The sequence below is a fragment of the Bos indicus x Bos taurus genome, chromosome 6 (assembly GCF_003369695.1).
Source record: "Bos indicus x Bos taurus breed Angus x Brahman F1 hybrid chromosome 6, Bos_hybrid_MaternalHap_v2.0, whole genome shotgun sequence".
In the NCBI taxonomy this organism is placed as follows: domain Eukaryota; kingdom Metazoa; phylum Chordata; class Mammalia; order Artiodactyla; family Bovidae; genus Bos; species Bos indicus x Bos taurus.
The window spans coordinates 64938686-64962660 of record NC_040081.1 but is presented as its reverse complement, the minus strand read 5'-3'; the positions used below and the strand labels follow the sequence as shown (position 1 = coordinate 64962660).

General features: G+C 36.8%; 1 protein-coding gene across 2 annotated transcripts in view; it reads left to right on the top strand.

Moving 5' to 3' along the window:
• Positions 1-23975, top strand: part of GABRA2 (gamma-aminobutyric acid type A receptor alpha2 subunit) — a 147556-nt gene that overhangs the window by 113077 nt on the left and 10504 nt on the right. The window contains exons 9-10 of one of the 2 annotated variants that reach the window (XM_027544412.1): positions 13260-13462; positions 19910-20089. In XM_027544412.1, the coding sequence (XP_027400213.1) occupies positions 13260-13462; positions 19910-20089 (383 nt within the window). The remainder of the gene's footprint in view (positions 1-13259; positions 13463-19909; positions 20090-23975) is intronic. The other variant, XM_027544413.1, reaches the window with a different exon arrangement.

The window sequence follows — 23975 nt, the reverse complement described above, 5'->3', positions numbered from 1 at the left end:
ACTTCACTTTCACTTTTCACTTTCATGCATTGGAGAAGGAAATGGCAACCCACTCCAGTGTTCTTGCCTGGAGAATCCCAGGGATGGAGGAGCCTGTTGGGCCGCCTCTATGGGGTCGCACCGAGTCGGACATGACTGAAGCGACTTAGCAGCAGCAACAGCAACAACCCAACTTCCCAATCTAGGTAGGTCATCCAGTTATAGTTCATCATAGACCCAGCTGTGATATTATATTATTTTGTGTTGTTTTGGAAAAAAAAAATATACACAACTAATTTGCTTTGGCTCACATTCCATGCACAGCTCCACAGTACCCAGCATAGAATGGGAACTCAGTGCCTGCTTGCTTTATAAAAGAAGGAATAGATTTCTTGCTTTTATCCTAATGAATAAGTGTTATCAGTTACAGATCATTGGGCAAATAGTTTATTTTAAAAAACTATATAATGACCTTCTAGCCTCTGCTATGCACCCTTTTACATTCTGAGGAGAAGATGACAAACAAACTCTAATCTCTGAATTTTAGGGGGGCTATACAGTCATGTAAACCAATAGAAAATTCAAACAGGATGTGATATGATAGAGGCATGCATAGGATCAGGTCATAGTTGCCTTTATGGGTGAAGTCCTACAGAAAGAGCAAGTTGAGCTGTGTGTACTGGTCCAGTGTGCATTCTTTGGGTGCAGGAATCTTTGCTCTTTTGTTTATTGGTGTGTTCTCAGTACTACAAAACTACCTGGCACTAAGTAGGTGCTTAATAATTTATTAAGACATATTAAAAAGCAGAGATATTACTTTGTCAACAAAGGTCTGTCTAGTCAAGGCTATGGTTTTTCCAGTGGTCATGTATGGATGTGAGAGTTAAAGAAAGCTGAGCACCAAAGAATTGATGCTTTTGAACTGTGGTGTTGGAGAAGACTCTTGAGAGTCCCTTGGACTGCAAGAATATCCAACCAGTCCATCTTAAAGGAAATCAGTCCTGGGTGTTCATTGGAAGGACTGATGCTGAAGCTGAAACTCCAGTATTTTGGCCACCTGAGGAAAAGAGCTGACTCACTTGAAAAGACCCTGATGTTGGGAAAGATCGAAGGCAGGAGGAGAAGGGGATGACAGAGGATGAGATGGTTGGATGGCATCACCAACTCAATGGACATGAGTTTGGGTAAACTCTGGGAGTTGGTGATGGACAGGGAGGCCTTGTGTGCTGTGGTTCATGGGGTCACAAAGAATCAGACTGAGTGACTGAACTGAACTGAACTGAATAGGATTTTGGTAATAAAAAAGAGGGATGTGTGAAAGGGAAAAAAAATTCTCAGTAAAAGAAACCGAATGTTGCCCAGACTGACAAACTACCCATGTCACTGCCATTTCAACCTTGAATATGAAAATGGCTTCATTCAGATTGCAGAAGTCTTTCACTAAGAAAGAGACATAAAGATGAAAAGGGTTTGGGGAAAGGGATATGAGTTTTGGATTTATTAAATTCATGATGGGTCAGGTAAACATAGAGAAAAAAATTGTAAATCCCTCATAGTATTATGTACACTATAATTAACCTTTCAAACATGTTCTAGATCATAATCAATAGTTTCCAAGTTGAAAAATTTTTAATTAATAGAGTTTGAGATAATTAGATATTACAACAATGATATGTTATCCGAGTATAATTTCTGCCTCTAATATATAAAAGTTTCAACTTTTTTATTATTCAGATGTAGCGTGTGTGGGTGCTTATTCACTTCAGTCATGTCTTACTATAACCCTATGGACTATAGACCACCAGGCTTCTCTTTCCATGGGATTCTCCAGGCAATACTAGAGTGGGTTGCCATGCCCTCATCCAAGGTATCTTCTCGACGCAGGGATAGAACCCATGTCTCTTAGTCTCCTGCACTGGCAGGTGGGATTTTACCACTGGCACCACCTGAGAAGCCCATCAGATGTAGTAGTACAGTTATGCATTAAAATTTCAACCTTAAAAATAAAACTGCAATCTTTCATTGTGTGGGGCTTCCCAGGTGGCTCAGTGGTAAAGAATCTGCCTGCCAAGGTAGGAGACACAGGTTTGATCGCTGTGTCAGGAAGATCCCCTGGAGAAGGAAATGGCAACCTTTTCCAGTATTCTTGCCTGGGAAATCCCATGGACAGAGGAGCCTGGTGGGCTACAGTCCATGGGATTGCAAAAGGGTCAGACACAACTTAGTGACAACACAACAACAAATTTCATAGTGTGCTTCTACTGTATTTGTTAATATTATTATTATCATTTTGGGGGGAAGGAATGATTATTGTTTTGTCTACTGGGCTCAAGGGGAAGGTGGGGTGGAGTGGGGAATCCAACATTTTGTTACCAGAAGTCTGTAGTTTCTGCCATTTCTATCAGCAACCAGCAGGTGGTATCAAACAATTTTAAGTTTCTGTTCTATTGCAGTTTTTGTGCCTATTTGGTTTTTGAGATTTCTCCTTCCTAACTTCCACCCCATACCCTAACCACAAATACTCACTTATAAGAATTTGATGGGTATAAAGGTCTCGAGGATTTTAAAAAATATTTTATTTATTTTTTAATTGGCTGAAAATTCTTTACAATTTGAGGATTTTATTTTTCTGATTTAAATATGTCCTAACTTTCCTTTCAGGTATCTTTTTATAATAAGAGGTGTTGTTTTACATGTGGTAACTCTTTTGATTGCTGTAGCAACAGGATGCATGCTTTCTCAGTCATTCAGTCATGTGTGACTCTGTGACCTTATGGACTGTAACCCCCCAGGCTCCTCTGTCCATAGGATTCTCCAGGCAAGAATACTGAAATGGGTTGCCATTTCCTTCTCCAGGGGAATCTTTCTGACCCAGGGATCAAACCCACATTGGGAAAACACTACCTATCCCTGCTTTACAAATGAGGAAATTTGTGGAACAAAGAAGCTAGGGAACTTCCTTAAGGTCACAGAATTAGAATTAAGGTCACAGAATTAGAATTCAGGCATCTTGCCGTGGAGTCCACAGTCTCATTCTCTGTGTGAAATCATTTCCCAGATTTGATTTTTTCCTTTCGATGTATAGTCTCACTCAACACATAGCATTTCTTTACTTTGACACCATCTACTTAGCTACTATTGAACCAAGGTTTTTTCACCTTGCTTATAGTTTTCTTTGTTGTGCAGAAGCTTTTATTTTTAATTAGGTCCCATTTGTTTATTTTTGCTTTTATTTCCAATATTCTGGGAGGTGGATCATAGAGGATCCTGCTGTGATTTATGTTGGAGAGTGTTTTGCCTATGTTCTCCTCTAGGAGTTTTATAGTTTCTGGTCTTACGTTTAGATCTTTAATCTATTTTGAGTTTATTTTTGTGTATGGTGTTAGAAAGTGTTCTGCTGCTGCTGCTGCTAAGTCACTTCAGTCGTGTCCGACTCTGTGTGACCTCATAGACGGCAGCCCAACAGGCTCCCCCGTCCCTGGGATTCTCCAGGCAAGAACACTGGAGTGGGTTGCCATTTCCTTCTCCAATGCATGAAAGTGAAAAGTGAAAGTGAAGTCGCTCAGTCGTATCCGACTCTTTGCGACCCCATGGACTGCAGCCTAGCAGGCTCCTCCGTCCATGGGATTTTCCAGGCAAGAGTACTGGAGTGGGGTGCCATCGCCTTCTCCAAGAAAGTGTTCTAGTTTCATTCTTTTAAAGTGGTTGACCAGTTTTCCCAATACCACTAGTTAAAGAGATTGTCTTTTCTCCATTGTATATTTTTGCCTCCTTTATCAAAGATAAGGTGTCCATAGGTGCGTGGATTTATCTCTGGGCTTTCTATTTTGTTCCATTGATCTATATTTCTGTCTTTGTGCCAGTACCATACTGTCTTGATGACTGTGGCTTTGTAGTAGAGTCTGAAGTCAGACAAGTTGATTCCTCCAGTTTCATTCTAGGAAACTATAAGCAAGGTGAAAAGGCAGCCTTCAGAATGGGAGAAAATAATAACAAATGAAGCAACTGACAAACAACTAATCTCAAAAATATGCAAGCAACTCCTGCAGCTCAATTCCAGAAAAATAAATGACCCAATCAAAAAATGGGCCAAAGAACTAAACAGACTTTTCTCCAAAGAAGACATACAGATGGCTAACAAACACATGAAAAGATGCTCAACATCACTCATTATCAGAGAAATGTAAATCAAAACCACAATGAGGTACCATTTCACGCCAGTCAGAATGGCTGCGATCCAAAAGTCTACAAGCAATAAATGCTGGAGAGGGTGTGGAGAAAAGGGAACCCTCTTACACTGTTGGTGGGAATGCAGACTAGTACAGCCACTACGGAGAACAGTGTGGAGATTCCTTAAAAAACTGGAAATAGAACTGCCTTATGACCCAGCAATCCCACTGCTGGGCATACACACCGAGGAAACCAGAATTGAAAGAGACATGTGTACCCCAGTGTTCATCGCAGCACTGTTTATAATAGCCAGAACATGGAAGCAACCTACATGTCCATCAGCAGATGAATGGATAAGAAAGCTGTGGTATATATACACAATGGAGTATTACTCAGCCATTAAAAAGAATACATTTGAATCAGTTCTAATGAAGTGGATGAAACTGGAGCCTATTATACAGAGTGAAGTAAGCCAGAAAGAAAAACACCAATACAGTATACTAACGCATATATATGGAATTTAGAAAGATGGTAATGATAACCCTGTATGCGAGACAGCAAAAGAGACAGTGATGTAAAGAACAGTCTTTTGGACTCTGTGGAAGAGGGAGAGGGTGGGATTTGGGAGAATGGCATTGAAACATGTATAATATCATATAAGAAATGAATCGCCAGTCCAGGTTTGATGCAGGATACAGGATGCTTGAGTCTGGTGCACTGGGATGACCCAGAGGGATGGTACGGGGAGGGAGGTGAGAGGGGGGTTCAGGATGGGGAACACGTGTACACCTGTGGCAGATTCATGTTGATGTATGGCAAAACCAATACAATATTGTAAAGTAATTAGCCTCCAATTAAAATAAATAAATTTAAATTAAAAAAAAAAGAACTGAGGTTTTCAGCACATACAAGTTGGAAAAAGAAATATTATGCAGCATAAAATAAAAATGTAAAATAGCTATATGTTAGATATTGTCTGAGGAATGGTCACATATTTTTCACATATATGCATAAAATTTTAGTGCTGAAAGCGCTTTATAAACTACTTGCCTTTTATTTTACTGTAAAAGAAACTTAGGCTTCCCAAAGAAACGTTGAGTATCAGTGGTCCCTCGGAGGTGATAAGGGAAGACACAATCTGCTACAGTAATGTCGTGGAAACATTCATTTATGGAGGCCTTACCAGGAATGGGAAAATGCCCACTGCTGGGAGATGGGCATGTGGGAGGTTTGTGAACTTTTTAGGGAAGTGCACCTTTTGAATGCCTAGCTTTTCTATCTATAGTGTAATGGGACAGACTAAGCTGAACTAACAGAGAGAAAAGCTGGCTTATGAGAAACTTATCCCTGCAGTATAAAGAAAAATGAAGGAAGGGAGGGAAGGAGGGAAAGCTTATAATCAGTGTTAACAATTTTCATGTCAAGTTTCTACAATCAGATGAAAGAAAATAAAATTTAGATTCAGGGGCAATTTAAATATGGTGAAAAACATTTATATTGAAATTGCTGTAACATTTTATTGGCTTGAGTGACTAGACTCAAATTTAATTTTAAGCTAATGGTATGGACTCAGAATCATAATTAAATTTATGGTTTGCCATAATTTGAATATGCATTTTTTGTAGATTTTTCTTTGTTAGTCCACATTAGTGTATCTGTTATTCCCCAAAATTCACAGTTGAATTAGAAATAATTAAAAGTCATTATCTCTTGTTTAAATTAAAAATTTTGCATTTTGTCTTATCACAGAAGCAAAGAAGGGCCACTTCAGGAAAAAAGTGAATTTCCCTCAATGTTAATTCCCCAAAGTAACTAATATCAATATGATTATCTTAGATAATACCCTTAGAAATTTTGTCCTTTCTTGTTTATCTGATAAAATACCAAAACAATTAAATAATAGAAAAATAACTGAAAGTATTTACAGACAAATATTTTAGCAGCCTCTGTCAGAGGCAATGGATAACTTTTGGATCAAACAATGGGCTAACCAAAAAGATTTAAGAGGAAAACCTGAGGAATGAATTATACATTAAAATAATTAAATAATTAAAAAATAAAATCATAGAAAAAATCTGATTTTTTTTCTATTTCAACTGAACTTGAAATAGAAACAGAGTTTCTAGTTCATCATTCCAAACCACATGCTATCTTATTCCTGAACATGGTAACTTAAGATGAATGTCCTTTTTGATTTTTTTACTTACTAAGTTCATGCAGTATATCTATATTGACACACAAATTCCTGTGCATAAACTTTCATGAAAACTGAATCATGAAACATTTTTAAGAAAAATATATTGTAGATTTTTTTACAGTCAATATTATCCCAACTTTATTGTTGTGGTATTACTGATATAGGTATTAAAAATTTTATTAAACTATTTCCCAATCACTGATTGCTAACATTACCACCTTTTTACTTTTACAAGCAGTGTTCATGATAAGAAGCCTTGTGTATCATTTATCTTTAAATATTTTTCTGCTGTCACTGCAGTAGGGTAGGTTTCTGATAGTATTAATAGCAACAAAAAGAGAATAAAATAAATAACATTTAGTAAATTCCCACAATGTCCCAGAGTTTGTGGTAAATACATACTTAACTTTCACAACATTATTCTTAAGTAGATATAGTCTAAAGATCTGTTTTGAAGTTATGGAACATAAGGAGAACAGTTGAGAGACTTACTCAAGATTACACAGGCAGCAATTATTGGAGCCAGAATTCAAACCCAGCAATCTGACTGTAAGACCTTCTGAGGACAGAACTACACAGATTTCACCCTGCCCCGGCTCAGCTAGAAAAACAATTCCTAGGTCTCAGGGGAGACCCATTCAAATTGTTTGAAGTGATATCAACAAAAATGGTGGAGTAAGAAATACTAAAATCCGACATCTTCATAAAAGCAATGAGAAAATGGTAAAACTGTTAAAATCAACTTTTTCAAAACCTTGGAAATCAGCCAACAGTTTGCAACCCTGAGTACAATTGTTCGAGAAAATTTGTAGAATCTTCGTAAGAATAGTAATCTCTGTGGTACTGAAACTTACCCTAGTCTCATATCCACTCCCCACCTAAGTGGTAGTCTTAAAAATAAAGCTTGAATTTCTGGTACAGGAGGCGCTCATTTAGAAAGAATTCTCATCACTTCATCTGTATGGTGTTTCCCTGGAAGATCTTCTCAAAAAGCTTCTTTTTATTCACCTGACTCAGAATCCCCTCTAGTGTCAAAATCACTACCTGAGGGATACCACTGAAAGCCTTTACAGACAAATATTTTAGCTGCCTGTGCCAGAAGCAATGGAAAACTTTTGGATCAAACAATGGGCTAACCAAAAAATTTAAGAGGAAAAGCTGGGGAATCAATTGTACATAAGTGATTTGAAACACACCAACGTATTTCTTAGAATCTAGAAGGCCACATGAATACACAGTTATGTGAATACCCAAAAATGACTGAGGAAGCCCAAAGCACTCCCCTCTCATTGACCTCGAGCCTCTATACAAGCAGGAAGTGGATGCTAAGGCAGAGTTGTCAACTGTGTGGCTGAATGTTGAAGACATACCCAACCTGCATACATAATCACCTGACAAAGACAGATAAATTTATGCTTTCAAGGGTTTCAGAAAGTCTGTCCAATCATTAGATGGCCATTAGGCTAAGAAAACAGAGACTTCAGTGGTCCCAAATGGAAAGAGTACAGAATTTACAGAATTAGTTAAGAAAAGTCACTATGCAGAGTTCATAAATACAACGTCACAATTGAAAAAGACCCTGGAAAGGGTAAGAATATAATTTTCAGAATTGCCACATCACAGTATTCAAAATGTCCAGTTTACAACAAAAATATAAGGTCTGCAAATTTTAAAAGTATATACCATTTAAAAAAATAAAAAGATTCATTAGAAACTGTACCTAAGGAAGCCCAAGTGTTGCAATAAATAAAGACTTTAAATAAGCTACATTAGATAAAATAGAACAGCTAAAGGAAACCATGTCTAAAGAACGAAAGTGTACTAATGATGCCTCATCAAACATAGAATATCAAATTAATTGAAATTATAAAAAGTAAACAAGTAGAAATTCAGCAATTCTAAAGTACCATAACTGAAAAGAAAAATTTACTAGAGGAGCTTAATAGTAGATTTATGCAATAAGAAGAAAGAATCAGTGAACTCAGAGATAAGTCAGTTAAGATTCTTAAGTATGGGAAACAGGGAGTTAAAAAAAAATGAGGAAAAATAATGAGTGCCTAAGATGGAGGAGTCTGGTAGGCTGCAGTCCATAGGATTGCTAAGAGTCAGACACGACTGAGCTACTTCACTTTCACTTTTTACTTTCATGCATTGGAGAAGGAAATGGCAACCCACTCCAGTATTCTTGCCTGGAGAATCCCAGGGACAGAGGAGCCTAATGGGCTGCCGTCTATGGGGTTGCACAGAGTCAGACACGATTGAAGCGACTTAGCAGCAGCAGCAGCAGCAGCAAGACAGTTTTGGCATATTATCAAGCATGTCTATATATGTACAGTGGTAGTCACAGAAGGAGAGAAGAGGGATAAAGGGATTAAAATATTTGAAAAACAGTGGTCAAAATTTTTCAGCTTTAATGAAAAACACAAATCAACTCATTCAAGAAGCTCAACAATCCAGACAAATCACAAGAGGAAAAAATTCCCTACAGATCAATCTCTCTTATGAATATAGATTCAAATGCCCTCAACAGGAAACTAACAAACTGAAACCAGCCACATATAAAAAGGATTGCACACTTGTGACCAAGTGTGATTTACCTCAGGAAAGTAAGGTTGGTTAAACATACAAAAATCAATCAATGTAATAATCCCAAATAGATTTATGGAATATGGAAAAAAATACACCATCATCTCAATAGACTCTGCAAAACATAAAACATCCTTTCATGTTAAAAAAAAGTCAGTGAACTAGCCCTAGAAAAGGACCTCTTTAATCCAATAAAAGGGATATTTAGAGGTGAAAGATTAAAACTTTAATTCTAACATCAGGAGCAAGACAAGGATGTCTGCATTCACCAATTCTATTCAACATCATACTACAGGCATTAGCCAGGGAAGTTAGGCAAGAAAAACAAATAAAAGGCATCCAATTTGGAAAGGAAGAAATAAAACTCTATATGCAGTTGCATATTCTTATATATAGAAAACTTTTAATAAACCACATAAAAACTATTAGAGATAATGTCAGGAAAATGTCAGGTAGAAGATCAATACACACAAAAAAATCAGCTTTGTTTCTATATACTAACAATGAATAATCTAAAATGGAAATAAAGGTATTTCTATTTACATAACAGCCCAAAGAAGAAAATATCTATAAATAAATTTAAGTTTAAAGGTGAAAAACTTATAAACTGAAAATTACAAAATGTTGCTGAAAGGAATTGAAGTTCGAAATACATGGAGATGACATATGTATGTCCAATTAGAATGGATAGATATGTCACATTTGGGGATTAGAAGATTTATTATAGTTAATATGGCAATATTTCCCCAAACAAGGAATTTAATGCAATATCTACCAAAACTCCAAGGACATTTTTTGAAAAAATGAGCAAACTGACCATAAAATCATAGGGAAGTATAAGGGACCCTGAATAGCTAAAATAATCTTGAAAAGGAATAAGAAATTTGGAGGACTCATGCTTTCCAATTTCAACACTTACCCTAAAGCTATGTTATGAAAACTGTGAATTTTGTGTAAGGACAGACATGTAGATGAATGGAATAGAATTGAAAGTCCAGTATATATATGGCTGAATCCCTTCACTGTTCACCAGAGACTACCACAACATTGTAAATGGCTATCAGTTCAGTTCAGTCACTCAGTCGTGTCCGACTCTTTTGTGACCCCATGGACTGCACCACCCCAGACTTCCCTGTCCATCATCAACTCCCAGAGCTTACTCAAACTTATGTCCATTGAGTCAGTAATGCCATCCAACTATCTCATCCTCTATTGTCCCCTTCTCCTCCCGCCTTCAATCTTTCCCAACATTAGGATCTTTCCTAATGTCAGTTCTTTGCATCAGATGGCCAAAGTATTGGAGTTTCAGCTTCAGCATCAGTCCTTCCAGTGAATATTCAGGACTGATTTCCTTTAGAATGGACTGGTAGGATATACCCCAGTATAAAATAAAAAGTTTCAAGTTTGAAAAAAAAGAAGAATTAAAAGTCCGGAAGTAAACCCATCTTTGATCAGTTGATTTCATCAACAGTGGTAAGATCATTTAATGGGGAAAGAAAAGTCTTTTCAACAAGTAGTGTTGGGACCACTGACTATCCATATGCAGAAGAATGGATCTGGACATCTACCATACACAAAAAATCACCTCAAAAAGGACCAAAGACCTAAATATAAGATCTAACACTATAAAACTCACAAGAAAATATAGGCTTAAATCTTTATGACCTCAGATTAGGCAACAATTTCTTAGATGTAGTACACCAGTTTGTAATCCCTAAAGAGAATTTCATTGACCCACATCATCTTCAGTGCCAGGATAATATCAGTCTTTCAAAGTTTTGCTAACATTTTGCTGGTCTATAAGGTACCATTTCATGCCAGTCAGAATGGCTGCAATCCAAAAGTCTACAAGCAATAAATGCTGGAGAGGGTGTGGAGAAAAGGGAACCCTCTTACACTGTTGGTGGGAATGCAAACTAGTACAGCCACTATGGAGAACAGTGTGGAGATTCCTTAAAAAACTGGAAATAGAACTGCCTTATGACCCAGCAATCCCACTGCTGCGCATACACACCGAGGAAACCAGAATTGAAAGAGACATGTGTACCCCAATGTTCATCGCAGCACTGTTTATAATAGCCAGGACATGGAAGCAACCTAGATGTCCATCAGCAGATGAATGGATAAGAAAGCTGTGGTACATATACACAATGGAGTATTACTCAGCCATTAAAAAGAATACATTTGAATCAGTTCTAATGAAGTGGATGAAACTGGAGCCTATTATACAGAGTGAAGTAAGCCAGAAAGAAAAACACCAATACAGTATACTAACGCATATATATGGAATTTAGAAAGATGGTAACAATAACCTTGAATATGAGACAGCAAAAGAGACACTGATGTAAAGAACAGTCTTTTGGACTCTGTGGGAGAGGGAGAGGGTGGGATGATTTGGGATAATGGCATTGAAATACGTAAAATATCATATATGGAACGAGTTACCAGTCCAGGTTCGATGCATGATACTGGATGCTCGGGACTTGTGCACTGGGATGACCCAGAGGGATGGTATGGGGAGGGAGGAGGAAGGAGGATTCAGGATGGGGAACACATGTAAAAAAAAAAAAAAAATCTCATTATTGCTTTTTTCCCTTGACTGCTGATGAAGTTAAATTTATTTTCATGTCAGTTGCATTTATATATGTGTGTGTGCATGGGAGGATAGGTTGTTGTTTGTATGTGTGGGTATAACTGTCTTGTATTCTATTTAATTATTGTACTGTACCAAATTCTCAAAAGCAGACACCATCTAAAATCTTTCACAGTTTGTTGCATGTTAACACAATATATTTCTTAAATGTGTTTTATAATATTGACTCAGCAGCAGGTGAGCTAAATTTATTTTTACCTAAATTTATCTTTCTACCTTTCATTCTTACTACTACCATCATATTCCCAAATTCATTCATTCATAATTAAATAGAATTATTGCTATTATGAATTGTTAACTCTATGGTGGGAAAAAAATCTGTTTTATTTATCCTAAGGGAAATATAAAAGAATAAAATATAAAATATAAAAGAATTTCATTATATGAATGAACATTTCACCAACATTTTGATTCTTTTAATTTAATATATCCTCTGTGTACATAATTGGGCTTCCCAGGTGGCACTAGTGGTAAAGAACCCTCCTGTCAGTGAAGAAGATGTAAGAGACATGGGTTTGATCTCTGAGTTGGAAAGATGCCCTGGAGAAGGGCATGGCAACCCACTCCAGTATTCTTGCCTGGACAATCCCATGGACGGAGGAGCCTTGCAGGCTACAGTCCATGAGGTCACAAGGAGTCAGACACGAATGAAGAGACTTATCATGCATGCATGCATGTACATAATTAATCCTCTCTTGAATCTCTGATAAAGCAGGTAACTGTAGACATTTTGACTGATGTTGTGACTGTCTTCTGAGTTATTGCTTTCTTTTTACTTAACCATTGTGATTTCCCCGAACGACATTCTTTAAAACAACGGAGGTATAAACTACTCCTTAAAATTAGTGGTTAATATTTTATAAGGTATAGCATTTAGTTGCTTGTTTTATTTTTCTGTAGATTCTGAGAAAGAAAAGTGAAAAGTGAACTCACTCAGTTGTGTCTGACTCTTTGCGACCCCGTGGACTGTAGCCTACCAGGCTCCTCCGTCCATGGGATTCTCCAGACAAGAGTACTGGAGTGGGGTGCCATTTCCTTCCCCAGGGGATCTCCCCGACTCAGGGATCAAACCCGGGTCTCCTGCATTTCAGGCAGACGCTTTAACCTCTGAGCCACCAGGGAAGCCAAAGCTTCATTATTAAAGAAATTCCATCCTCACAATACTAGCCAGTCTAGAAAATTTCATACTTAGCCTAGCTATACTTAGAATGAAGAACTTCTTAATCATAGTTCTGTTGTGATCACTAGTGTGGATGACCGGTCCATTGCTTAGAATGAGTCAAATAAATGATGAACAAATTAATGTGAAGCTTTGTGAAGGATTTTTTAAATTAATGTTAATGGGAAATGGGTCAATTTCAAGTACCTGCTTTCCTCATCAGAAATTCTACTTCAGTTTCACCAGTCTTTCTAACCTCAATGGTACTTAAGCGGAAAAGGAGATTCATACAAACAAAAATGAGAAAGCAAAGCATTTCAGAGTCATCACTTCAAAAAAGTATAATAACCATTTATGATAATTAACTTTGCAGTATTTGCTTTCAGAAGACTTTTGTTTGTTTGCTTTTCTAGTCAATAAAGGTGGCAATGAAAGTACCTTTTGGGGAAAAAAAAATATTTCCAATGCTGTCGTACTGGTATTTGTTGATGTTTTTGCTTCCTATCTTTTTGCAGGAGTAACAACTGTTCTAACAATGACAACTCTAAGCATCAGTGCTCGGAATTCTCTCCCCAAAGTGGCTTATGCAACTGCCATGGACTGGTTTATTGCTGTTTGCTATGCATTTGTGTTCTCTGCCCTAATTGAATTTGCAACTGTTAATTACTTCACCAAAAGAGGATGGGCTTGGGATGGAAAGAGTGTAGTAAATGACAAGGTAAGTGAGAACTTCCTTCTAACTGTGATTAAGCGAATCCCTCAACCCATTTAGCTTGTAACAGATACTGTTCCTCAAATTTGACATTAAGAACATTCAAACATAAAGCTTTCTTTTAAAGTATGCTCTTGCCTGAAATTCTTTAGAAGTGCTGGTATTATTACTTTGTTAAAACCACTTCCTAGCATCAGTTGAGCTCTGACAGTGTGTCAAGCACTTGCTAAGTTTTCTACATATGCTCTCTCATATAGTCTTTACTACTTTATAACTAGGATCTCTTTTTAATTCTCTCTCTTTTTTAATGGGACTTCCCTGGTAGCTCAGACGGTAAAGCGTCTGCCTACAACACGGGAGACCTGAGTTTGATCCCTGGGTTGGGAAGATCCCCTGGAGAAGGAAATGGCAACCCACTCCAGTATTCATGCCTGGAAAATCCCATGGACCAAGGAGCCTGGTGGGCTACAGTCCATTGGGTCGCAAAGAGTCGGACACGACTGAGCGACTTCACTCACTCACTCACTCATTTTTTATGAAGAAGGTATAGTTTAGTGAAGTTACTTACTTGCCCAAGTTCACACAAGTTAATGTTTACTTAAACCCAGATCTGCCTGACCATTAAGTTCATGCCTTTAACCACACCACTTTCCAGTAAAAAGATTCGGAAAAGAAAAGTGGGCATTAATTTTACCAATTATAGAATCTCAGGCCCTATCAGTTGGCTGAGTTACTCCAGAGTTACTCTTCAGAGATGGGGGTATCATCTCTGTTGCTTGGATGTAAAAAAACTCACGGGATTGTAATCGCTCCCATGTTGTATTGAATAAGTAAGTAGGTAGGAATGCCTAGACATTTTCAGTTGCTCATTTATTCCACAAGAGAAAAAATATTTATCTTTAAGATTAACTTCTTTGGGAATTATTGATGCCTATTTTTCGGTTTCAGGTACTGAAGGAAGTGTGAGTTTTGTGCAGATAAATAGCTATTTCCTTTCTCAATCTGCCTTAAGAGGAGCCTTTGTATATCTGCCTTAAGAGGAGCCTTTGTATACATCACAATGAGATATAAAGTTTCCTCAATAATAATAAAAAGTTCTACTTGGAGGGTTTCTTTTCTACAAAGTATCTACCTGAATACCCTTCCATTAAGTTTGGAACAACATACTTGCTGATTTTCCTTTTCAGTTATTTGAACATAATTTTTTTCTAATTTATATGATTATATTGACATTGATATTATAGTCTTTTCCCTTAACTTTGTAAACTGTAAAATTTTAACAAGTGCTGATTTATTTCATTTTATAAACTATATTTTGTATACTAATAGTCAGTGAGTAAATATTAAAGAAAATCTGATTAATATTCTATGCTTAACTTTTAGGTTATTTCAACATTCCCATCACATTTTACTGTTGATTTATGTTTTCATTCCCCATATAGTATAGTGCTTTTTCATTGCTATCTATGCAGTTACTTCTTTTAAGTTATATAAGTTACACATGCACTTTCATACTAACATTTTTTGAAGATAAAATGCTTTGCAAATACATCACAGAAGATAAATAGTGGTTTGTGATGTAAATCTATGTAGAAATATATTGATATTTTATTTTTAATGCATTGAGGTGCCAATCAAATTGACACTGTGATTTGGCATATCAAAAAATATGCCTTCTCAACCCCTGAACTTGGAAAATACAAGTACCTATAAATGCAAAAAAAAAAAAAAAAACAGATTCCTGATAATGCATTTTAAAAGCAATAATCTGACAGAGACAAATACTAGATTTAAGTCTATCCACGTATCAGATCACATATAGTGCAGATAAATCTTGGTTGAAATCATTTATGCGCCAACCTAATTTGCAAGAGAACAATTAACAAAATTTGATATTTCAGTTCTAAGTGTTTCAAGTTCAGTGGTTAAGTTAAAGGGAACATTACATCAGGCTCCTTGCTTGTTAACCACTTTTGCATAGCTGGAGTGCCAAACGCAGTATCAGGCAATTAGTAGGCACTGCAGAAAGTTTTGTTGAATAAAAGAATAAATTGATTTTTGCTATTAAATCTGGCAGTGTAATAGCAATGACAAGACTTCTTTGCCTGCATGGAAGATCTTTTAATACTTTACAGTGGTAAATTTATCAGGGAGTACTCATCCATTTTCATGATTCAAATACATTTTGAGAGGTTTTTTTTTTTTTTTTTCCTATTGGAAATAACCAGGTTCTTAAAACTAAAAGGATACATAGTGGAATGCCTCAAACTAGCACATCTGCCTTAAAAAAAAAAAAAAAAAAAATCAGTGCAATTTACTCTGTTTTAGTTTTCCTTAGATTTAATTAAGTGGAAAACAGTTATTTTCCTGAAATACAAAGTTTTTATCCATAGGCCAAAATGGGATCCTTTTAGTTGAACCAGGCTGGAGGAAGTCCTCATTTTTGGAGTTAGTAAGCATGAGTAAATGCACTTAATGATCTGTCAATCCAAAGCATATATAAAAAGTTATTTAAGGTTTGTTAACTGGCAAGTATTAATTTGTCTCATGAGGATAATCACTTGGAGATTCATATTAATATTGTATGTTTGAAAAAAGAAATATGTATTAACATACAGTTTATATGTAGATTGTGGTCTGATGATCTTTAAGGTTAGTTTTCACAAACAAATAAACTCACTTGCTTCATATTCAAGCTACATTTGAGCCCTCTGTTAGAAGACAAAGCCTATCTTGCTCTGTGATCTTGCACAAGATTGCACACTACTTTTTGCCTCAGGTGTGAAATTAGTTAACAAAACTTTATCGATCTAAAAATTTAGTGCAGGATCAAATAATTCAACTTCACATATTTATGCCTTTTCATATGTGAAAGTATCTATTTATTCAACTTCCCAAATTCTTCTGGAACCTTCCTCAAGACTAATTCTTCTACCTTATCTCTTGATTCCTTTTCCTCTTGTTCCTTTTTCAATACTAAACCATCGATTATTATTTTCTTTTCTTAATTCTTCAAAGCCATCTTCTCTTTTTCAACTGCTTCCTGTAAGTTTCTGATGATGCCTAATATACTTAATCTACCGTAAAGGCAAAAGCAAAACTCTCTCCAGATTCTATCACCCATTCCTCCATCCTCAGATTCCCCATTCTTCTTTTTCCATTCAAGCTTTTTGAAAGCATTGCTTGTAAAGTGTATGTTCTCCCTTTCAGTTTAATTTTCAGCTCACTGTAATCAGGTTATCTTTCTATTTATTGTCCTGTAGCTGAAGGATTCCAGTCTCTACATTTTCAAATCAGATAATTTTTCATTTTTCTTAAGGGATTCCCATTGAACTCATTGAATACTGTTATACTCCAAGACTCCATTTCAGGTCCAAGTCAGCAACTTTTTCTCTTCTGTCAGGCCTTTAAAACAGGGCTTAGAATATCACCTTCCTTCCTTAAATCTTGACAGCTGCCACTATTCATTCTATTCTTTGAGATTCTTTCCCTAAGTGTGGAGTATGTCCAGTCTACCTAGCATTTGCTCTTGTTTATCCCCAAAGACAGTCATTTAAATGTATTTTTTTGTTCTTGCTATTACTATGTGATTCTTGTTTTAAGGATTTTACTGAAAATATTTGTAGGAATGTTAGCCACACTATGCATTGTCTACTGTTTATTATCTCTAAATAGATAAAACCTACTCATCCTCAGCACAAATACCAGTGTGAAGTGAAGTGAAAATTGTTCAGTCGTGTCCAACTCTTTGCGGCCCCATGGACTATACTGTCCATGGAATTCTCCAGGCCAGAATACTGGAGTGGATAGCCATTCCCTTCCCTAGGGGATCTTCCCAACCCAGGGATCTAACCCGGGTCTCCTGCTTTGCAGGCAGATTCTTTACCAGCTGAGCCACAACAGAAGCTCATGAGAACTGGAATGGATAGCCTATCTCTTCTCCAGGGCATCTTCCTGACTCAGGAATCAAACTGGGGTCTCCTGCACTGCAGGCAGATTCTTTACCAACTGAGCTATCAGGGAAGCCCAGTCCTCAGGAAATTTCTGAATACTTGCTCCCCTGACCCCTGAAAAATTAGATCACTTTATAAGTATGTATAGTATCCTGCTCTTTTGCATTTCATTCTTTATTAGAGCTTACAATTGCATGCTTAAGTCTTAGCTCCTTCACTGTTCATGGTAACAATGACCACATTTATTTTAATAAATCATTTATCTTTGGCCCTTTGTACAGGGCTTACTATACATATTCGTTTTCAATAAATGTGGTGTAATTAAGTAAGCATAACCAAAGCATAACCACAGCGCACCCCTTTATCTTACCTTCCACAGTTATTATACCTTTCTTTTAACTTCCAGGTTCATATATCCAACAGGCACCCATGTTCTACATGAACATGATTTGTCAATCTTTGCATATCTCTTTTAAAAGATGAAAGAAACAGCAAGCAACCAAAAAATAAAATGTCCTAAGTGCCTATTTTTTCATATGTATCTCAGTTCATGGCAAAACCTAGTTTCACATACCGACAACTTGAAAGCATCCCTTGAGATCTAATCAGCTGTAAATGTCCATTTTCCTATGTGTATGTCCACAGGCCATGTCCTTACCACCTTTCATTATTTTCAGTCTGTTTATTCCTCATTATCTCTAATCATGTTTCCTTTTAATCCATTCTGTACAGTAGTTCCATTGGTATCTTTCTAAAACAGAAATATGATCATTTATTTTTTAGCTCTTTAATGAATTGCTGAAAGCAATTTTTCAAGCATCTCAGCTAATATGGCCCAAATATATAGCTTTCTGATACATTTGTTTACGTCATGAATGATAAGAAAGTATTTTGCTGTTTATTGTGCACTTACCACTACGTGCCTGGGAATATCGCTGTGTCAAAATGAGGAATGTAAGATTCATCAAGTAAAGTTACTTGCTCAAGATCACACATCTAATAAATGGTGAATCCAGGATTGAACAGACCTGAAGTCCATGCTCATATTCTTCCTCTAGCCATTAAAAACATCCCCAACTATCCATGCCTCTTCCCATCTCCATGACATTAGATATGTTGATCCCTCTTGCTAAAATGCCCTCTCCTTTCTTCCCTAACTGATGAACTACTTATTCCCTAAGACCTATCCAATTGTACGTAATTGCCACCACCATTATGCTTTTATAGTACTTGCCACAAATTCCTTTTATGTAACTTCATTACATTATACTTTTATTATAAACAAAGCTAACAGTAAGTTATATGGTATAGAGGAGAATGGTTTTATTCTCCTCTTATTCATTATTTCTTTGCTGATACCTAACATAGTGTTTAGCATATAGCTCTTTGAATTAAATTTTAAAATATACCTTTACTCTCTTAAGACTGTGTTTTCTTCTAAATATGAGTCAGTGGTTTTACACTGGCCAAGAAAAACATATTCTTTGGAAATACACTACATATTAAATTACTGAAAACACAGACATAGCACCATAATATCCAAATTAACATGAACTGTGCCATTATTTTGGGATTCACTCCATGGTAATCACATTGCATCACATTTTAAGTGTTTTTATTCATCTATTTGTATTTTTTAAGATCCTTCTTTGTTCCAAAAGCATTTCAGACAGTCTGTCAAAAGAATGTATGTACTTAAATTATTATAATATTATATAAATAGAAGTAGAAAATCAGGATGAAGGAAAATAGACTGCAAATATGTCCACCATTTGGGCCAGAATATTAACTGTAGTCCATATCTGTGCTGTGTGCTGTGCTTAGTCACTCAGTCGTGTCCCACTCTTTGCAACCCCATGGACTGTAGCCTGCCAGGCTCCTCTGTCCATGGGGATTCTCCAGGCCAGAATACAGGAGTGGGTAAGCCTATCCCTTCTTCACGGGAACTTCTTGACCCAGGAATTGAATCAGGGTCTCCTGCATTGCAGGCAGGTTCTTTACCAGCTGAGCTACCCAGTAAGCCCAGTCCATAGCTAGAATAGCTAAGATTCAAATTCTAAGCTTCTTGGCTGTGAGAATGAACCATAGGGGGAAGCTTATTTCCCTTCAACCAAAAAATGGAAGTATAAATTTCCTCAGGAAAAAAAAAATCCTATACTGAATTCTCTTTTTTAAACAATATAATATGGGTTTTATATTAGAAAAGGGCTTCCATTATAGCTCAGTTGTAAATAATCTGCCTGCAATGCAGGAGACCAGGGTTCAATCCTTGGTCAGGAAGATCCCCTGGAGAAGGAAATGGCAACCCACTCCAGTATTCTTGCCTGGAGAATCCCATGGACTGAGGAGCCTGGCAGACTACAGTCCATGGGGTTGCAAGAGTCGGACATGACTTAGCAAATAATCCAACACTATATAGAAAAAGTTGGGTGCTATTGCAATAATGTCAGCATTTTCCCAATAAATGCAGTAATTAATTTCGTATTGATGTTTCTTGTAGTCCCCTTCAATAAAAGCTGAAGGCATTACATTAACTTACAACTCAGTGAAGGCAATTCTTCAAGGAGCTAAGCTAATATGGTCCAAGTATATAGCTTTCTTATGGCACCATTTTATCCAAGGAAAGACTTTAGAGTACTTAGAGAAGTGGATGGACTGTATAACCTTCAAACAATCTTCTGTAAGTATCACTTTTCTTAGGATGGTTAGCAGACAATTAACAATACCATTATCTAATTAGGGAGCATGTTGTTTTTTTTACAAATAATGGGCTTTCTAGTAGCCGCAATGACTGTAAAAAAGCAACATTGTATATAGGAAGAGCATAGAGTTGCCACTTTGGAAACAGGGGGTTTTCTCCAAAGACTATTGTATTTAGTGTTATATTTATGAGAGCTCTATTTCCTTATGCTAAGGGACACTCCCTGAGATTCTTTCCAACTCTGAAACGGTGATTGCTATTTTCATTTATATGTAGGTCATTTCAGTACTAAGTGTCTACATTTTAGCTAAAGTGTTTACTCAATTTACTAATGCATCATTTTATCTAATACTCTAAGAAAACCCAGATTGATTTGCCACAATGGTGTAAGACAGTTTGATTTTTATAATTGGGAGTTTCCCAGACTGAACTTAACCTCAGGATATTCTGATTCTTATAAAACATCCTTTAAAAAATAGAAAGTTTAATAGTATGTATTATAATTCCTTCTCATTCCACTTAAGTAACAGCATCAACAGATCTATAGCAGCATAATTTTCTTTTTTCCCTGGATAATGTATAAAAATAAGTCATTTACTGCTTTAGTGTATAACCATATTTTCCTGGTTCTCTTTTATATGTCTCAACCGCAAGTAAAACAATTTCCACACATATGTGGAAATTCCAGAGTGTTATTTTTCAATTGAGCTTATTTTATTATTTCCTACTCTTCTACATCTATGGTAGATGTAGCAATTGAGGTAGATGGTGCAATTGAGGACTTTAGGGATAATTAGATAATATAATTGTAGAACACACTATTAGAATCCATTTCTGTCAACCTAATAAATACTTATTGTACTCTACAAAATATATGGTTATATGCATTGTATATACTTATATATATCATTCCAGTAGATGTCATTCATTTATCATGAAGCAAACATTTTTTTAAGCTTGATCTGTGCTAGGAACTTGCTAGAAGCTCTGCATTGCCCAATCTCTGCCTTCAAGGAGCTTATAATCAAGTAAAAGAGGAAAAGAAGTGAAAAAGTTTTGTGTGCCACTACAGAGACAAGCACTGAGATGTGTGGAAGCATATGCAAGGGGCGCTTGTTCAGTAGGTTATTATGCCCCAATAGACGTGATTCTGAGCTGAGTCAGTATAAAACAGATCCTACTAGGGGACTGGTGTGGCTTGATTAGCAGCTGCTAGCTCAATTGTGGTATCATTCACCAGTTAGGAAATACAGTTCAGGTATCATTCACAGATTAGGAGGATGTACAGGATTAGGTTGGGAGAGAAAGTAGCCTGATTTCATTTCTGGATATTTTATGTCTTAAGTAAAGTGGCATATATAAGTGGAGAAGTCTAGTGAAATATAATGGGTAAGAATTCTGGTGAGATAATTCAATCATCCCTGTATTGGTGGCAAAATGAATTAAGTCACTTAAAATTAACAGAAATGAGCAGTGCCAAATTGCCTTCATTTCCCTCATCCTGCTTCCATTTGGTTTTATTCTTCAGACTTAACTTTATTTTCTTTACTTATATTTTCAGCCATATCTTGCCTTATTCATCAAAATGTATAGGTGACTTACCTAAGAACCTTAGAGTAGACATATGGAATTAGTAAAATTAGTCTGTAAGCAATTAGATAGTATGAGCTATCAGGGCTCACCTAGTTCTCAAAAGAAACAAAACTTTTTAATCTAGGGACACAAGCTTTAAAAATATATCTCATGGCAGTGAGTATTTTCATATAACAGTAGAATTCATTGCCCTATTTCTTTTCAAGGGTCTCAGGCTTTTAGCATAAGTCAAGGGTTGAAACAAATAAAGTAAAATTGGTGTGTGGGGTCAAAATGACGTGGCCCAAGTAGTTAGCATGCTGATCATCTGGCTTGATCAGAGGTTTGCCTGATATTCAAAGAAGACTTCATAGCTTGATGTCTATAAACTTGATTCTTTTAAATAGAAGTTAGAAAATCCCATGGACAGAGAAGCCTGGTGCAGGCTACCATCCACGGGGTCGCAAAGAGTCGGACATGACTGAAGGATTTCACTTTCACTTAGTAATGAAAAGGACAAAGTAATATCTGCTAGTAATGGCCTAGAGTATGGATATTCTTTGATACTATTACTGGCAGATCTGTGTCTTACAAATAACAGTAATAGAACATATTATGTGGACTTAATCTATGTACTCTGCTTTAGAAGATCTTAGAATTAAGTTGGGCTTCAGATGGTGCTACTGGTAAAGAACACACCTGCCAATGTAGGGGACATAGAGGCATGGATTTGATCCCTGGGTCAGGAAATTCCCTGAAGGACATGGCAACCCACTCCAGTATTCTTGCCTGGAGAATCCCCGTGGACAGAGGAGCTGGGGGCTACAGTCCATAGTGTTGCAAAGAATTGGATGTGACTGAAGCAACTTATCTTGCATGGAGAATTAAGTTACGAATTAGTAGAAGTCAGCTATGATTTTAACAGTTGTTTTTTTTTTTCCTATACCCATGTTTTAAATTTTAAATCTGTAGGAACAATCTGCTTTAAGACAGATTTGTGGTAATCATTTTCAAATGTAGTGAAGGGAAGTTATTATATCCTTGAAAACAAGATCTTGTAAGAGTCTGATTTAGAAAGGCTTTACAGAGCTGTGGCTAGGAATAGATGTTTAGCCCTGTGAGGTGCCCTGACCTTCATTCAGTAAATTGGTATGAAATTATAGGTGCCAGCTACTGAGTTTCAGCTAGAAATAGTACTCATGGCTGTTGTACTTTCCTTGCTACTGGGTTTGAAAACACTCAAGTTTCCAAGTTCCAAGGGAACATTTTGAAGCCAAAACCCATCATCTTTTTGAGCTCTTGAGTCTACCTCTGAAGTTTATACTGATATTCAGAAATTGGAGCTATACTTTGAACAGTGAAGAGAAAGTATGATGAAATTCTGTCCTTTGGAATGATAAGAAAAGTTTTGAACATATGTTAGAATGATTTTTAACACTGCTTATTTTAATGTCCAGTACTGGTTGGGATGAAATAAAGAACATCAACATACAGATATAAAAAACTGATACTAGGCTGATATAGACTAGGACAGCCCGTATGGGTTTTTATAGCTGATGTCCATTCAGACTGGTCAGAGTATCTGTTTTGATTTGTTGATGCTTCTGCTCTAGAGTTTCTTAAATATTTTTAGTGTCTCCTGTGTATTTATGTACAACTGAAGGGAATTCAAGTGGGAGGCAGGAATGGTATTGGTAAGAGTTAGTACAGTTTCTGACATGACTGAGCGACTTCACTTTCACATTTCACTTTCATGCATTGGAGAAGGAAATGGTAACCCACTCCAATATTCTTGCCTGGAATCCCAGGGACGGGGGAGCCTGGTGAGCTGCCATCTAGGGGGTCACACAGAGTCGGACACAACTAAAGCGACTTAGCAGCAACAGCAGTACAGTTTCTATCTATAGATTCCTCTTGCTGCTGCTGCTGCTGCTGCTAAGTCGCTTCAGTTGTGTCTGACTCTGTGTGACCCCATAGACAGCAGCCCACCAGGCTCTGCCATCCCTGGGATTCTCCAGGCAAGAACACTGGAGTGGCTTGCCATTTCCTTCTCCATTGCGTTAAAGTGAAAAGTGAAGTCGCTCAGTCGCAACCGACTCGTGGCGACCCTGTGGACTGTAGCCCACCAGGCTCCTCCATCCATGGGATTTTCTAGGCAAGAGTACTGGAGCGGCTTGCCATTGCCTTCTCCAATAGATTCCTCTTACAACAAAGGATATTTTACATTTTATGTTTTTGTTGTATAAATGACTAACCCTATACCATAACTCCTGACCCAACTTGAACATCTCTC